The sequence below is a fragment of the Mobula hypostoma genome, chromosome 21 (genome assembly GCF_963921235.1).
Source record: "Mobula hypostoma chromosome 21, sMobHyp1.1, whole genome shotgun sequence".
Lineage (NCBI taxonomy): Eukaryota > Metazoa > Chordata > Chondrichthyes > Myliobatiformes > Myliobatidae > Mobula > Mobula hypostoma.
Window position 1 is genome coordinate 2,195,862 of NC_086117.1, and position 18,613 is coordinate 2,214,474.

At 41.1% G+C, this 18,613-nt stretch overlaps 1 protein-coding gene across 4 annotated transcripts in view; it reads left to right on the forward strand.

Annotated features, from left to right (window-relative positions):
* Positions 1–1,045: 1,045 nt before the first annotated feature.
* rgs3a (regulator of G protein signaling 3a) overlaps positions 1,046–18,613 on the forward strand; it is a 283,964-nt gene continuing 266,396 nt past the window's right edge. For 3 of the 4 annotated variants that reach the window (XM_063073265.1, XM_063073271.1, XM_063073270.1), the window contains exons 1-2: positions 1,046–1,434; positions 11,556–11,706. In XM_063073265.1, coding sequence (XP_062929335.1) covers positions 11,559–11,706 — 148 coding nt within the window. In that variant the 5' untranslated portion in view covers positions 1,046–1,434; positions 11,556–11,558. Of the gene's footprint in view, positions 1,435–8,271; positions 8,289–11,555; positions 11,707–18,613 lie in introns of those variants that run through there. The other variant, XM_063073266.1, reaches the window with a different exon arrangement.

The window sequence follows — 18,613 nt, forward strand, 5'->3', positions numbered from 1 at the left end:
TGTGTTGTTTTTGCATCAATAACCAGCACGTTCTGAGGGTGCGCTGGTGGCAGGCTGCATGTCTGCGTACTGTCAGTGCCAACATTGAATACCCACAGCTTACCATCCCTAACCCGTACGTAATGTGGGAGGGGTGTGTGGGTGTGTGCGTGCATGCGTGTGCACGTGCGTGTGTGTGTGTGTGTATGCATGTGTGTGCATGTGTGTATATGTGTGTGTGAGTGTGTGTGTGCACATGCGTGTGTGTGTATGCGTGTGTGTGCGCGTGTGTATATGTGTGTGAGCGTGTCTGCATGTGTGTATATATGTGTGTGAGTGTGTGTGTGTGTATATGTGTGAGTGTGTGTGTGTGAGAGAGCGTGCGCATGTGTATGCGTGTGTGTGCGCGTGTGTATATGTGTGTGTGTGTGAGAGGATGGAAAAAGGGCTTGTTTGGTCGTTGTTGTCTGTGTTGTTGTGCTGAACGTTGTGGACACGCCGTGTTGTGCTGGGATGTGTGGTGACACTGTGGGCTGCCCAGCACACCCTTGGGTTGGTAACACAAACAACGCATTTCACTGGGTGTTTCAATGTACTTGTGAGAAATAAATAAATCTGAATTTGAATCCTACTCTTAAACATTGAAAATGAAGTGTCTGTACTGATATGATAACTCTGTGTCTCTCCACAGATGCTGCCTTCCTGAAAAGTATTTTCAAAATATTCTGTTTGCATTTTGAATTTCTAGAATTCAGTGAGCTGTTTTTGCATTATTATAGTTGGCGAAGTCTGTAACTGTAAACTGATTTCTACTCTGTTGGGTACTTAATTAAAAAATATCAACAAGTCAAGCTGATTTCTTTTGAAGTCTGTTACAGTTTCTTAAGTAATTACATTTTTACCCTTTAAACACCTACATTCATTCTTAATCATTAATTTTGTCTAGCGATTGTAAATTTGTAAAAGGTCACATGATGTCCGTTAAGTTGGTATGGTAACAGTAGAAAATCTTTAAAAGTGTAGAAAGCTAACACACATTTTCTGGAAGCCTGGTGCATCTGTCACACCCCAGCAATTCCTTTAGTGAGATACTCTTGCTGAGTATGTGTGTTTGTTTAAGTGCTTCGTGGCTTAGAAAGTGCCTGAGATTGGTCTGCTGTATAAGTTGAATGCCAGAAAGGTGAAGCTTGATTTGTGAAAAGCGAGAGAGAGAGCAGATGACTGTTGGTGACTCTTCTTGCACTAAAGATCCATAACTTGTAATCTGAGAAAAAAGATCCATAACTTGTAAACTGAGAAAAAAGATCCATAACTTGTAACTGAGAAAGAAGGTTCAGACTCTGAGACAACCCAATAGCTTCTGGTGCTTTGCAATACAAAGGTACACAAAGACTCAGGAACTGCCTATAAATCTTAGAAACATTTCAGCACAAAAGCTGTGTGCGAGAGAGACACGTGAGTAATCTCTTTGGTTTATTAACTTGTCAATCTATTCATGAATAAAATTCATATGTTAAACAATTGCAGTCGAAAGTAATTTTAATATGGCAATTGAAAACAGCTCTTTGATGCAATACTCCTCATTTTTGTAATCAGTGCTTTGAAATTACTTTAAATTTAACTTAAAACCAAGGGAACGGCAGAAAGAATCATCTGAGGCATTTGGATCTTCTGCAGAGAATGCTTGAAGTCTGTTGCAGTCCTGATCACTGCTGATATTGCCAGTGGCACTTTGCAGAAAACTGCTTGAATTTTCTGACCGTTGCTGTTTCCATATTAATGGTTTGCAGCTGTGACCACCCGTTAAAGAAATTTCCTTTGTCTGTTGTAATAGTGATAAAATTATCAGTGAAAATGTAATTTGTTACCTTGTTTTGAGAGGTTTGCCTGCTCATTGAAAGCAGTATATTATGAATAAAGTTGTAGATTACCTCTGTTTATTTTACAAGATCTATTGAAAATAGTCTAGAATTATCAATCCAGAAGTCACGTACACTGGTGAATTAGTTAGTTCAGAATCAGAATCAGAATCAGGTTTATTATCACCAGCATGTGACATGAAATTTGTTAATTTAGCAGCAGCCGTTCAATGCAATACATAATCTAGCAGAGAGAAAAAATAATAAATAAACAAGTAAATCAATTACAGTATATGTATATTGAATAGATTTAAAATGTGCAAAATACAGAAATACTGTATATTAAAAAAAACGAGGTAGTGTTCAAGGGTTCGATGTCCATTTAGGAATCGGATGGCAGAGGGGAAGAAGCTGTTCCTGAATCGCTGAGTGTGTGCCTTCAGGCTTCTGTACCTCCTACCTGATGGTAACAGTGAGAAAAGGGCATGTCCTGGGTGCTGGAGATCCTTAATAATGAACGCTGCCTTTCTGAGACACCGCTCCCTGAGTGCTTGTAGGCTAGTTCCCAAGATGGAGCTGACTAGATTTACAACCTTCTGCAGCCTCTTTCGGTCCTGTACAGTAGCCCCTCCATACCAGACAGTGATGCAGCCTGTCAGAATGCTCTCCACAGTACAACTATAGAAGTTTTTGAGTGCATTTGTTGACGTGCTAAATCTCTTCAAACTCTTAATAAAGTATAGCCACTGCCTTGCCTTCTTTATAACTACATTAGTATGTTGGGACCAGGTTAGGTCCTCAGAGATCTTGACACCCAGGAACTTGAAGCTGCTCACTCTCTCCCCTTCTGACCCCCCCCTCCCCACGAGGATTGGTATGTGTTCCTTCATTTTACCCTTCCTGAAGTCCACAATCAGCTCTTTCGTCTTACTGACGTTGAGTGCCAGGTTGTTGCTGTGGCACCATTCCACTATTTGGCATATCTCACTCCTGTACACCCTCTTGTCACCACCACAATGGTTGTATCGTCAGCAAATCTAGAGATGGTATTTGAGCTATGCCTAACCACACAGTCATGAGTAGAGCAGTGGGCTAAGCACACACCCCTGAGGTGCGCCAGTGTTGATCATCAGCAAGGAGGAGATGTTGTCACCAATCCATACAGATTGTAGTCTACAGTTACAGTTATATCAATGTATTCTTGGATAACATTACCCCTCTCTGTGCAGATTTTGTCTACTGTGACTGCATTTATAAATTTGTAATAAACTTTATTCTTGACAAAACAGATCTGAAAGTATAAGTGTTTTCAATTAAAAAATCCTGATTGTAGTGTATAAGTATTTATGGATACCTTAAGGAAAAGGTAATGTAATGGATTAGATTTTAAGTTTATTGAATCCAAATTATTTAAAACGAGTGAAGAAAGATTTAAGTGGAATACTTAAATATGCATGTGACAATAGAGCTAATCTGTATTTGTTTGTGTACATTGAAACATACGGTGAAATGTGTTGTTTGCGTCAACAGCTAAAACAGTCCAACAATGTGCTTGAGGGGCAGCCCACAAGTGTGGCTGTGCCTACAGTGCCAACACAGCATGCTCACAACTTGTTACCGGTACACCTTTGGACTGTGGGAGGAAGCCAGAGCACCCGGAGGAAAGCCATCTGGTCACGGGGAGAACGTACAATCCCGTACAGACAGTGACAGGAATTGAACTTAGGCTGCTGGCGCTGTAAAGTGTTACAACAGCTACTACACTACCGTGCAGCTCCACAAGTTTGTTGTATTCAATATTTGATAGATTTGTACACATCCTTTTGATGTTTGTCACAAATTAATTGCATTTTGTTCCCTTGATATGGTTTCCTTTGCCTGTGAAGAAACCAAATATGGATTGGGTGAATTCTTTAAGTTAAATTGCATAAGCATCTTTCAGGTTCTTTTTGATTTCATTGACGTTGGTTTTATCTTTGAAAAGAAGGTGAGTGTGATTTGATCATGGTTGACCATTCAGCTTGTGGGCTTGTAGGCTTTGTGTTCACATGACAACGTGTTGGCCTCCCCCTTGGGTTTTAATCACTACAGGCATGTTTCACTTTCTGATCTGACATCTTCAGATTAACTCTTTAGAAACATCAAAGTCAACACTATGGTAATATGCCTGAAGGAGAAGGATAGATTTCCATAACTGCTCCTCAGTACGGGAAGGATGTGGAAGCCATAGAAAGGGTGCAGAGGAGATTTACAAGGATGTTGCCTGGATTGGGGAGCATGCCTTATGAAAACAGGTTGCGTGAACTCGTCCTTTTTTCCTTGGAGCGACAGAGGATGAGAGGTGACCTGATAGAGGTGTATAAGATGATGAGAGTCATTGATCGTGTGGATAGTCAGAGGCTTTTTCCCGGGGCTGAAATGGTTGCCACAAGGGAGCACAGGTTTAAGGTGCTGGGAGTAGGTACAGAGGAGATGTCAGGGGTAAGTTTTTTATGCAGAGAGTGGTGAGTGCGTGGAGTGGGCTGCCGGCAATGGTGGTGGAGCCGGATACGATAGGGTCTTTTAAAGGACTTTTGGATAGGTACGTGGAACTTAGAAAAATAGAGGGCTGTGGGTAAGCCTAGTAATTTCTAAGGTACGGACATGTTCGGCACAACTTTCTCTAGATGCTTTCAAGAAAGAGTTAGATGGAGCTCTTAAAGATAGCGGAGTGAAGGGATATGGGGATAAGGCAGGAACTGGATACTGATTGTGGATGATCAGCCATGATCACAGTGAATGGTGGTGCTGGCTCAAAGGGCTGAATGGCCTACTCCTGCACCTATTGTCTATTGTCTATATAACTTCGTGGGCCGAAGGGCCTGTATTGTGCTGTAGGTTTTCTATGTTTCCCTGTTTCTTTAACTTCAGAACTATTTGCTAAATTGAAAAAGGCTTTAGGTAGTGTTGTGGTGACTTACGACACACATGACTTTTCTCATTCATGCTGCCTTTCGAAAATGACATATTCCTAGAGAACTCAATTGTCTATGTATAATAAAAAGACTTTTTATTAAATTACTCATAGAAATATTTTAACCATTCCTAGTCCTCTGCTTGAGACCAGCTGTAAATGTTAATTGTAATTATTAATGAGAAATTATACGTGGGCCAAGGCAGTTAGTACAATCATTTTACAGCACCTGTGATCACCAGTGGGGTTTTGATGCTTGTTGCTATCTGTAAGGAGTTTGTACATTCTCTCTGTGACTGCATGGTTTCTTCTGGGTGCTCCAGTTTCCTCCCGCACTCCAAAGATGTCTGGGCTAGTAAGTTGTGGATATGCTATGTTGGCCCCAAAAGCGTGGTGACACTTGCGGGAGAAGGAAATCTAATCTTTCACTGCGCAGAGGAGCAGCAGGTACGCAAGGTTGGGAGCAAGTGTCTCAAAGGGTTTGTCAGAGTGCAGTAACAGGAGATTCTGCAGATGCTGGAAATCCAAAGCAAAATGTACAAAACGCTGCAGGAACTCAGCAGGTCAGGCAGCATCTGCTGAAGTTATTAAGAGTCGACAGCTCGAGCTGAAACTCTTCTTCAGGATTGAGAAGAAAGGGAGGAGATGCTGGAATAAAAAGGTGGAGGGAGGGAGGGAGGGGGACAAGCTAGAAGATGATGGTTGAAGCCAGGTGGATGGGAAAGGTGAAGGGCTGGAGAGGAAGGAATCCGATAGGAGAGAAGAGTGAGTCATTGGAGAAATAGAAGGAGGAAGGGACTCAGGGGATGTAATAGGCAGGTGAGAAGAGGTAAGAGGACAAAGTGGGGAATAGAAGAAGAGGGGAGGGGGAGGGAATTTTATTTTACTGGAAGGAAAAATCAATATTCATGCCATCAGGTTGGAGGCTACACAGACAGAATATAAAGTGTTGCTCTCCACTCTGAAGGTGGCTTCATTGTGACACAAGAAAGAAGAGGCCGTGGACCAACATGCCAGAACGGGAATGGGAATTAAAATATTTAGCTACTGGGAAATTGCGCTTTTGACAGCTGGAGCAGAGGTGCTCGACAAAGCGGTCTCACCAATGTAGAGGAGACTGCATCGGGAGCACTGGACACAATAGATAACCCCAGCAGGTTCAGAGGTGAAGTGTCGCCTCTCCTGGAAGGACTGTTTGGGGCCCTGAAAAGAGGCGAGGGAGGAGGTAAATGGACAAGTGTAGCATTTAGGCCACTTGCAGGGATAAGTACCTGCAGTGAGATTAGTGGTAGGGAGAAACGGACAGGGGAATCACGGAGGGAGTGATCCCTGTGGGGGCGGGTGGAGGGTTGAGGTAAAAATACGTTCGGTGGTAGGGTCTCTTTGGAGATGGCAGAGTTGTGGAGGATAATGCTTTGGATGAGGTGAGTGCAGGTGATCAGGAAATGGAGGAGATGCAAGTGAGGGTAGCATCAATAGTGGAGGAAGGGAAAGCACTCTTTGAAGAGGAAAGACATCTTAGATGTTCTGGAATGCAAAGCCGTATCCTGGAAACAGACGCAGCGGAGATGAAGAAACTGAGGAAAAGGAACAGCATTTTTACAGGAGACGGTGGCAAGCGGTAACTGTGGGAATCGGTAGGTTTATGAAACATGGCGGTTGACAATTTGTCTTCAGAGATGGAGACAGGGAGATCGAGAAGGGGAGAGAGGTGTCAGAAATAGACCAAACAGGGTGGAAGTTAAAGGCAAAGTTGATGAAATAGACAAGCTTAGCAGAGGTGCAGGAAGCAGTACCAATGAGGTCTTGGATGCAAGCTCAATTTGAACACTTAGGGCAAGTTTGGGTAGGTACATGGATGGGAGTGGTTTGGAGAGCTATGGTCCGGGTGCAGGTTGAAGGGACTAGGCAGAGAACCAAGTCAGCATGGACTAGGTGGGCTGAAGGGCCTGTTCCTGTGCTGTAATCTGTTGCTCTCTGACTATCTGCCATTAGTTTCAGGTGATTGGATGAAAGTATAGGGGGATGTCAGAGATAGGTTTGTTTTATACAGAGAGCGGTGGATGTGTGGAATGCACTGCCAGGGGTGGTGATAGAGGCAAATACATCTAGGGCATTTGAAACTCTTAGATAGGCACGTGGATGATGAAAAAATGGAGGGTTATATGGGAGGGAAGGGTTAGTAGGTTAAAAGGTATCGCGCTGTGTTCCAGATCATTGATACAAAGATCATTGAGAAGGTCCCAGCAGTCTCCTCACGTACCTTTCTCAATGACTTGCCATGATCTGTAAACCTTTTTCCGCTCAAATGTGCATGTGGGTTGAGGTCTGAAGGGTCCACACTGTTCTCTGTTCTAAGTCATAATCGTGTGGCACAGCAACAAGATGATAAGAGAAAGTGATCAAGGACGCAGCCAGAAATGGCTAATATGAGAATACAAGGGGATGGAAGAAAGTAGAGGAGGGAGGATGTGAGAGGCAGGTTTTTATTTAATACTCAGAGAGTGATGAGTGTGTGGAACACACTGCAGGAGTGGTGGTAGAGGCAGATATATTAGGGATATTTAAGAAACACTTAGATGTGCATATGGATGATGGAAAACTGGAGAGATGTGGGAGGGAATGGTAGATTGATCTTGGAATAGGTTAAAAGATTGGCACAACATCATGGGCTGACAAGCCTGTACTGTGTTGGAGTGTTCTGTGTTCAAATGCCCATCTAATCTAATCCCTTCTGCCTACATAGCATCCATATTCATCCATTTCCTGAACAGATGAGGGATTGAATTCCTCAGCTTCCGGATCTGCATTTGGTTACTGATTCTAGTTAAGGCTTAAATTACACATTGGTTTAAAGACGTATTTTCCAAGCAGACTAGGAAGGCATGGATATTGAGAGCCACATTCACTTTATGACAGGACATGACCAGAAATATTTTCTGTGCTTTATCTGCACAAAAAGCCAATAATTTTGCAATAGATCACAATTTGATTCTAAAGATCTAAATTAGTATGAAAGGATCTTTGTTCTTCATAGATGAAGGATCAAAGATTAACTTTAGTTACCAGATACATTTCCACGGATTAGGGATTTGCTGCGTGTGTTGGTCAGGGTGGGACATGCAACAAAAAACTACAACATTCGACAATTGTAAAGATCAAAGAATTGTATAAAAGTTAGAGGCTAAAGTACAGATATGGAGTAAAATGTGCATAAATACATAAATATCAGCATGTATTTACAATGTAAACAAAATTATAAACAGTGGTTTAAAATGTTTACAGTGCAGTGTGGTGACTGAGTTAATAGATAGACAGGATGGGGGATTGCTAACTAGAATGGCTAAATGCCAGGGTGGAAGAGACATTTAAGATAGCATGAAGCTGCTTGCTTAAATAGACTAGGGGTCCCTAACCTTTTTTTAATGCCATTAACCAAGCTGGGAACCCCTACGGCACTTTCCGGAAGAGAGCTTTTGGAAAGGGCAGTTTGCTGGGTGAGTAGTGTCCATTGTTCTGACCGGACAATTCACTGTAGATTTTGTACATTGTGCGAGGATGCCGCACCAAACCAGACAGTAATGTCTGATGTGAGGACGCTCCCAATGATGGCAGTGTAGAATTGCACCAGTATGTTCTGGGGATGATAGAATTTTACCATCTGCCATCCTGAATAAATAAATATCATGCTCTTTAAGTTCAAGGAAGTTGAAATACAATTGGATATTGGAGCGAACATGTGGTAAGATTTCTTCCAGAGGCTGAGCGGAACTGTCTGTAATGCACACAGTTCACTTTTCCAAGTGAGTTTCATGCCTGCATTGACCAGCAGAGGGGGCTGCACCATCTGTTACCACAGCTACGGGCTACTCATCATAGACATCGATCAGAAACGGAATCAGGTTTAATATCACTGACCTATGTCATGAAATTTGTCGTTTTACGGCAGCAATACTGACTTATTCTTCTCTTTCTTCTTAAACCATCATCCCCACTGGGGCACAGGCCACCAACAGTAGGTTGCCAGAGTCCTCTGTCCCTGGTCAGTCTTTCACGTTGTTCCCAGAATTAGCCCATCTTCTTGGTGTATCCACCCTCTCCCAGGGATGAGATCTTTGGAGCTTCTGTTGGCACTTCTGTAGCTGTGGGTTTAGCAGGATGGTTGCTGGCCCCTTGTCCAACCTTCCTTTCACAGCCGGGCTTGGGACCGTCCATGACAGAGCAGCAGAATGGTGCAATACCTAAAATAAGTCACTCCATTACAGTAAGAAATAGATTAAAGAAAGCAAAATGTTGAAGTGATGTTCATGGACCACTCAGAAATCTGACAGCAGTGGGGAAGGTGGATGTCTTGGGCTCTTGAGTAACAGACCATATGATGATTCTTCTCTTGATATCCTGATTCATCCGTTTTATTTTCACTCTCTAATCTGACCCTAACTATTTTTGTCTTTGATTCATAATAAAATAGAAAATTTGAGGAAACACACAGCAGATCCACAGTATTTGTGAAAAGGAAAATCGTCAAAGCTTAAGTCTGAAGCCCTTCATCAGAATCATATTAATAAACTGAAATGATAATGTTTCTCTCACTGTAGACGCTGCCTGACCTGCTGAGCTCTATTTTATTTGGGTCTTTCAGCATCTGCAGTTTCTTGATTTGACTTTTTCTCTCTGTGCTGTAGAGTCACAATGACACTGTCAGGGAATGTAGAGGAGGCTCTACCCAGATGCAGAGCCCCAGAGACAATTCAGTGATGAACGGTAACTTTAATAATAAACTGTGAAAATAATAAGCCATAAGGGCCCAGAAAACAAGGGGGAACAGATACTTAACTTGACAAGGTGACAAGGTAACTGAAGGCTTGGAGCAGCTGGTTGAGGCTGGCTGGTTCAGTGAGTAAACAAGGATTGTGGATGAGAGCTGGGTTTAGATAGGCTGCAGGTGATGAGTCGGAAACTCAAGGTAGGTTAGCAGGATGGAGACAGGAAGGCCTGACAGATAGAGCACAGAAACAAACTATTCTGCCCAGCACATCCGTGCCAGATCACAAGACCATAGGATATATAGGAGTAGAATTAGGCCACTTGGCTCATCGAGACTGCTCCATCATTTCACCATGGCTTATCAAGTTTTCCTCTCAACCCCGATCTCCAGCCTTCTTGCCGTTTCCTTTCATGCCCTGACTTATCAAGAATCTATATCCTCTGCCTTAAATTTACATAAAGATTTGGCCTCCACAGCTGTCTGTGGCAAAAAAAATCCACAGATTCACACATTTAGATGTAAGACTTCATCTAACCTACATTTGTTTATTTTGCTATGTTTTGATTCTGACTGAAGGTAGTGTTCTATTCTGTGGAATAAACTCCAATTCCATTTTTAATATTGAAAGAAATAGAACAAACCGGATGCACTTTGGGAAAAAATACAGGCATTTTAAATCCTGACGATTATAGATTGGGTAGACGGTCACAGTCTTCTCTCAGGCCACAGAATCTCAAACTAGAGCGTGCAGGTTTAAAGTGAGAAGGGAAATGTTTGAACGGGGAGTGGTTGGTATCTAAATGCACTGCTAGAGGAGGTGGTAAAATCAGACTTGATTAGTACAATTGAAAGGGATTTAGACAGACACTTAAATAGACAAGGCATTGAAGGGTACAGGCATAATCTGTGCAAATGGGCTCTGTGTAGGGAGGCAAATAGGGTTAGTATGGATGTGATGGATATCATTCCTACAAAGGAGTGTAGGATTTGTGAAATGCAGAGCAGAGGCCATGCCCAGCAGGTCAGTGTACGAATGCCAGGGCCGGTGGGGTGCAGACACACCCAGCCCTGGGACACCAGGCGAGGTCATTTGATTCCAAGCAACTGGTTTGTTGATCATTACTTATGTCTCTCTGGTGCTTCCCCCTCCCTCCGCTCTCCATTCCCCTTCTCCCAACCATGATTTCCTCTCCCTGCTCCCTTCCCACTCTCAGACCACAATAGAGACCCATATCAGAATCAGGTTTATCATCACTCATGTCTGTCATGAAATTTGTTTTTCTTTGTGGCAGCAGTACAGCACAATGCATAAAATTACCACGCTACTGTGCCAAAGTCTTGGGAACAAACTATATATAGCTAGGCTGTCAAAGACTTTTGCACAGTACCGTAATTCAGCATTAATACATTTGATTCTGATTCTATACATTTTTGGGGATTTTGTTGGTTGTAATCTGCATACGTGACTGAATTGCCAGTGGTTCCAGCTCAACGCTGTTACTGCTATCGCAGTTTGGATTTCGTTTCCGGCATCCTCTGTAAGAAAGTTTGTATGTTCTGTCCGTGAATGCTCTGGTTTCCTCTTGCAATCCAAAGGCGTTAATTGGTCATTGTAAATTAGTCCAGGGTTAAATCTGTGGGCTGCCAGTTGGTGCAGCTTGCTAGGCCAGAAGGGTCTGTTCCACGCAGTATATCTTAGAAATAAAAAGTAAAATAAAATCATGACTCTTGATCGAAGCAGATGCACTTTCCTCACTAGATTGCATTTGGCCATTGGAGAGGGAGGAGCTTTTTCCCTGTCCTTAGCCAGCAAGTGTGCTGACCTGTGGTTTCTCCAAATGGTGAGCCATCTGAGATTAATTTAAATCAGCAGGAATTATAGACTTCTGTCTCACTGACTTTATTCTCAAGTGGAGCCCACTGTGTATTATGTGTGACACTGCCTCACCTGTAGAGCAGACATGCTAAAAGTTTAAATCAATTATCTCTTTTCCAGGAAATGGAACAAGGCCTAAAAGGTCTTGAAAATCAGAAGATAAGTGGAAGCATAATTGAAAAACCAGCCATGGCCAATTCTCTGAGGCTGAAAGTATCCTCTCGCCCTAAAGAGAAGAGGAAGATTAGTCACATTGGTGTAAAGGGAAAAGGTAAGGAATTCAACCATTTTCTTCAACAAAAACTTACACCCGGGTGTTCTAACTTACTTCCTGCCCATTACGCCGCTGACATTTAGGGCAGTAGTGAAGGTCCTCTATCTCCGATTATCTGTAGCATCACACTCAGATGTGGAAGGATTCTTCATTGCTGTTTCTGTATCACGTTTGTTTGACCAGTGAGGGTTGTTCACCCCGAGCTGAACCCCGAACCTGAAGCACCAGTAGACCACTCTTAGTCTGGCCTCTACTCATAGTCATAGTCATACTTTATTGATCCCGGGGGAAATTGGTTTTCGTTACAGTTGCACCATAAATAATAAATAGTAATAGAACCATAAATAGTTAAATAATAATATGTAAATTATGGCAGTAAATTATGAAATAAGTCTAGGGCCAGCCTATTGGCTCAGGGTGTCTGACCCTCCAAGGGAGGAGTTGTAAAGTTTGATGGCCACAGGGAGGAATGACTTCCTATGACACTCTGTGCTGCATCTCGGTGGAATGAGTCTCTGGCTGAATGTACTCCTGTGCCCAACCAGTACATTATGTAGTGGATGGGAGACATCGTCCAAGATGGCATGCAACTTAGACAGCATCCTCTTTTCAGACACCACCGTCAGAGAGTCCAGTTCCATCCCCACAACGCCACTGGCCTTACGAATGAGTTTGTTGATTCTGTTGGTGTCTGCTACCCTCAGCCTGCTGCCCCAGCACACAACAGCAAACATGATAGCACTGGCCACCACCAACTCATAGAATATCCTCATCCTCTTTGACCTGTTTGGCATGGGTGACCCTACCAAGAGCCAAAGTATAACGCTCTGACTTCAGTGACATCGCTCTGCAGGCCAACGAGGCACACAAACCTCCAAACACTGCAACAAAGTTAAGGTCCCCTTGGAGAAAGGGATTACTTCGAGTTGTGCTGAACTTGGGAAGATAGAAGACTGATGAGAACAGTGTTCCTTACACTACACACTGTTGAGTGGCTGCCATGAATAATGGTGTTCCCTTGTGGAATTGTTGTTATGTATTGTAGCCTTTGAAAACAAACCATCTCAGAATCTGCACTTGGGCTTGCAGTGTTTATTTACGTAGAGATATGCAATGGTAACCGGCCCTTCTGGCCCACAAATCCTTGACGCACAATTACACCCATGTGAATAATTAATCTACTAATCCATACATCTTCGGACTGTGGGAGGAAATCGGAGCATTCGGAGGAAACCCACACAGTCACGGGGAGAACGTATAAACTCCTTACAGGCAGCGGTGAGAATTGAACCCGGGTCACTGGTACTGTAATAGTGTTACACAACTGTGTCTCACCTGCTTTTAATTTCAAAGGGACAGTCACATTTGTACTGTTTTACAGAGTCCCAATAAATCATCTCATTAAAATATGTGGGATGAGTTTATGGACAAAAAGTAGAGGGTAACCAGCTTTAACCGGGATAATATCTTAGACAAGTTAACATGTGAGGAGTGTTTGATGGCTCTGGGCCTGTACTCACTGGAGTTCAGAAGAATGAGAGGGATCTCTTTGAAACCTATCGAATACTGAAAAGCTTGAATAGAGTGGATGTGGGGAGTATGTTTCCTATTTGTTATTTTTGTGTGAGGGAGGGGGTTTGGGATTTGGGGTTTGATGTTCTAGCTGCCATTTTCCATGTGGGTGATCCGTTAGTTTTTTCAGCAAGGGAGGGGGTGGGGGGGGGAGGTTTGGGGTTAGTGAGTTTTTTTTTTCATTTTTCATGCAGGGGTGGGTGGGTTGATGTGTCTTTTCTTTCAACAATGGTTTTTCTGTATTTCTTGGCTATCTGGCCAAAGACAAATATCAGAGTTGTATTGTACCTGCATGCTTCATTAGATGCTGAGAGAGCTTTCGATAGAGTTGAATGGCCATATTTATTTAGCGTGTTCGAGAAATTTAATTTTAATCTGATATTTATATCTTGAATTAAATTGTTATATCATATCCCTGTAGCTTCAGTTTGCACTAATAAGCCTTTTTTCGTCTGTCTCAGGGCACTGGGCAAGGATGCCCTCTTAGTCCATTAATATTTAATATTGCCCTCGAACCCCTAGCAATTGCCATCCGAGACTCACCTAACATTTTTGGTATTACCTGTGGAAATGAAATACATAAATTATCAATATATGCAGATGATTTGTTATGATATATCTCTAATCCGGAGAAATCAATTCCTGTTATTTTATCTTTGTTGGCTCAATTTAGTAACTTTTCTGGTTATAAATTGAACCTTAATAAGAGTGAACTATTTCCCCTAAATAAGCAGGTTCCTATTTATGGACGTTTACCATTTAAATTGGTTACTTTTATATATTTAGGGGTTAAAATCACGAAAAAGCATAAAGATTCATTTAAAGCTAATTTTTTACCTTTAATCGATCAGATTAAACTTTTGTTTACTAAATGGTCACCAATGTCTCTGTCATTGATAGGTCGGATCAATACTATCAAGATGATTATTTTGCCTAAATTTTTATATGTATTTCAAACGGTGCCAATTTTTATTCCAAAATCCTTTTTTGATAATGTCGATTCAAAAATTTCCTCATATATATGGCAGAACAAAAACCCTAGGCTAGATAAAAGGCATTTACAGAAATCTAAAAAAGAAGAGGGGTTAGCGTTCCTGAAATTTAGATTTTACTACTGGGCAATTAACATTTGATACTTAAAATTTGGTTACGTGACTTGGATGTAATTTCAAATCCATATTGGGTAAATCTTGAATGTAAATCTTTACAAGGGTTTTCACTGGGTTCTATTTTAGAGACTTCGCTTCCCTTTACTCTTTCTAAATTGTATAAACAAATGAATAATCCAATAGTTAAACGTACTTTACATATATGGTTTCAATTTCGAAAATTTTTTGGGTTGAACCAATTTATTTTAGCAAGTCCTATCATATCTGATTTCTTTTTTCAACCTTCCACTATGGATCAAGCTTATTTAGATTGGAAAATCAAAGGTATAGTATGATTTCGTGATTTATTTTCGGATAATTGTTTTATGTCCTTTGAACAACTATCTAATAAATATAATTTGCCTAGATCTCACTTTTTTAGATATTTACAGGTTAGAAATTTTTTAATTACTGTTTCTCCTAATTTTCCAAATTTATATCCAATGGATATTTTGGAAAAAAATTTAGATTTAAATCTTTTTCAGAAAAGTGTTGTAGAATTATTTATAATACAGTTATGAATTTATGTCCTGATGTATCTAATGACATTAAGACTGATTGGGAAAGAGAACTTAAGATCACTGTACCAATTGAAAAATGGGAAAAAAATTCTTCAATTAGTTAATTCATCCTCTGTATATGCTAAACACGTGTTGATGCAGTTTAAAGTAGTGCACCGGGCTCATATATCCAAAGATAAATTATCTCATTATTACTCTTATATAAATCCTATATATGATAGATGTCATTCCAAGATAACTTCTTTAACTCACATGTTTTGGTCATGTCCTTTGTTGAAAAAATATTGGAAAGATATTTTTGATATTATCTCAACTGTTTTGAATATAGACTTACAACCTTACCCAATTACTTCTATTTTTGGGTTACCAATGATAGAATCAAATCATTTAACCTCTTCAGCTCGTCGGATGATTGCATTTCTTACTTTAATGGCTAGAAGATCTATTTTGCTGAATTGGAAAGAGATTTATCTTCCTACCACATTTCATTGGTTTTCTCAAACTATGCTGTGTTTAAATTTGGGAAAAAAATTAGAAGTGTTGTTTATGATCCCTCTATTAAATTTGAAAAGACTTGGAGATCACTTATTCAACATTTTCATATGATGTAATTTGACCTTTTCCAAACTTATTTTATTTCTTTGTAACATTGGTTGAGAAGAACGGAGTTGTCAACACTAAGGTTTTCTCTTTTTTTATGATGTTACATAACAGCCCATGTCTTTTTTTAGTTTAGTTGATTAATTCTGTTTAGATTAGTTTTTTTGGGGGCGGGGTTATAATTTTTTTTGTTGCTTTTTCATGTTTTTTAAAAGATATTTTTCTTTGTTTTATATTGTTCATCTGTATCCTATATGATTGGGAGTTGTATCATTTAAGTGTCAACTGGCTTTATAATTACTTATGCTAATTATAACAATGTATTCCCAATAACTTTGTACCATTACCATGTTATGTTTGTTATTATGAAACTAATAAAAAGATTGAAAAAGAAAGTATTGTACCTACATACTTTGACAATAAAATGAACCTTTGGATCTTTGAACCAATACTGTAGTGGGGAATTCTAGGACCAGACAGCACAACCTCAGAATAGAGAAACATCCATTTCGAACAGATAAGAGAAATTTCTTTAGCCAGATGGTGGTGAATGTGGAATCCATTGTCACAGACAGCTGTAGAGGCCAAGTCATTAGGAACATTTAAAGTCGAGGGTGATAGATTCTTGACGAGTCAGGGTGTCAAAGGTTATGGGGAGAAGGCAGGAGAATGGGGCTGAGGGATAGTAAATCAGCCATGATGAAATGGTGGAGCAGATTCGATGGGCTGAATAGCCTAATTCTACTCCTATGTCTTATGGTCTAATTCCTAATTTAGATGATGCATTAATTAAATTGAAATGACTTAGTTCACTGTGTGAAAGTCCCTCCTCCCTGTGTTCAGTGATTCATTGGTCTGGATTTTGCCTTGGTAAATGTATAAACACAAGAGACTCTGCAGAAGATGTAAATCTTCAGTAACTCGCTCTCAGAACTGGAGGAACTAATTATATTACACTTCGTACGGGACAGGCACAGCGTTGGATAAGGCAGAGATGTTAGTTACCGATCAATATGACTCAAAGGGCAGAAGAGATGACAGAATACTCTAATTATCCTGTGGAGCTTATTTATGAAACCAAAGGACAAATTCATCAAGGAGCAGTTGGTATTGATCGTAATCAAACAGAGTAAAGTTTACCAAGAGAAACCCTAGAGCAGGATGGAAAACCCGATATGGATTAGATTTTGCCTGGCCTTTCCGTGCACACGCAGAGTCAGAATCAGGTTTATGATCACTGACGTATGTCATGAAGTTTGTTAACTTAGCAGTAATACATTCAAATACATAATAATAAAACTATAAATTACAATAAGAAATGTATATAAAAAGTAAACTAAATAAATTGTGCAAAACTGAGCAATAATAGCAAAACGATAGTGAGGTGGTGTCCATTCAACAATCTGATGGCGGAGGGGGGGTGGGAAGCCGCTCCTGAGACTGAGTTTGTGTCTCTGGGCTCCTGTGCCTCTTCCTTGATGTTAGAATTGAGAAGGAAACCAGATGTCCATGAGGTAGGTCCTTCAGAACAGAGTTGAGAAGTAATTTCTTTAGCCAGAGGGTAGCGAATCTGTGGAATTCATTGCCACAGTTGGCTGTGGGGGCCAAATCATTGAGTATATTTAAAGTGGAGGTTGATAAGTTAGTCACAGTGTTAAAGGTTTTGGGGGAAAGTAGAATGGGGTTGAGAGGGATAATAAATCAGCCATGATAGAATGATGGAACAGACTCAATGGGCTGAGTGGCCTAATTTTGTTCTTGTGTCTTATTGTCTTATGTTCTATGTCTACAGGTCTGATTTTGATAGACTGCTATGTCATTTAGACCATAAGACCATAAGATAAAGGAACAGTTATTGACCCAATGAGTCTGCTCTGCCATTTCATCATGGCTGATCCAATATTCCTCTTGGCCCCAGTCTCCTACCTTCTCCCCATATCCCTTCATACCCTGACCAATCAAGAATCTTTCAACCTCTGCCTTAAATATACATAAAGACTTGGCCTCCACAGCTGCCTGTGGCAACAAATTCCACAGATTCACCGCTCACTGGCTAAAGAAATTCCTCCTCATTGCCATTCTAAAAGGACGCCCTTCACTTCTGAGGCTGTGTCCTCTGATCTTAGACTCTCCCACCATAGGAAACATCCTGTCCAAATCCACTCTGTCAAGGCCTTTCACCATTTGCTACGTTTCAATGAGGTCACCTCTCATTCTTCTGAATTCTGGGGAATACAGGCTCCAAGTCATCAAACACTCTCCATATGAAAAGCCATTCAATCCTGGAATCATTTTGTGAACCTCCTTTGAATCCTCTCCAGTTTCAGCACATCCTTTCTGAAATTCGGGGCCCAAACCTGCTCGCAGTACTCTAAGTGAGGCCTCCCCAGTGCTTTATAAAGTCTCATCATTACATCCCAGCTTTTATTTTCTTGTCCTCTTGAAATGAATGTTAACATCACATTTGTCTCCCTCACCACAGACTCAACCTGCAAATTAACCTTTACAAAATCCTGCACAAGGACTCCCAAGCCCCTTTGAACCTCCGTTTTTTTTATTTCCTCTCCATTTAAAAAGTAGTCAATCCTTTCATTTTTTCTACCAAATGCATGACCGTACACTTTCCGGCACTGTATTCCATCTGCCATTTCTTTGCCCATTCTCCTAATCCGTCTGAGTCCTTCTTACACTCATGTATCTGAGGTGAGATTTTCCAGACACACATGGGAAACTGAGGAGAGAGTCATGTAACGATCAGGCAGAGCGTCTCTGCCCTTATCCAGGCCTGGGATTCCGATTCAGGTTTACTGGTTACGTTACATTGAAACATACAGTGAAATGCGTCATTTGCGTTAACAACTACCGCAACCTAAGGATGCACTGGGAGCAGCCCACTAGTGTCACCACACATTCCATGTCAACGTAGCACGCCCACAACGCTCAGCAGAACAATACAGAACACAACAACCAACAAAACAACAACAGCAAGACAAACCCCATTCCTCCATCCCTCCTGTGCACACACACAGTCCTCTAATTCCTAGACAGGCCATCTTCAACGGA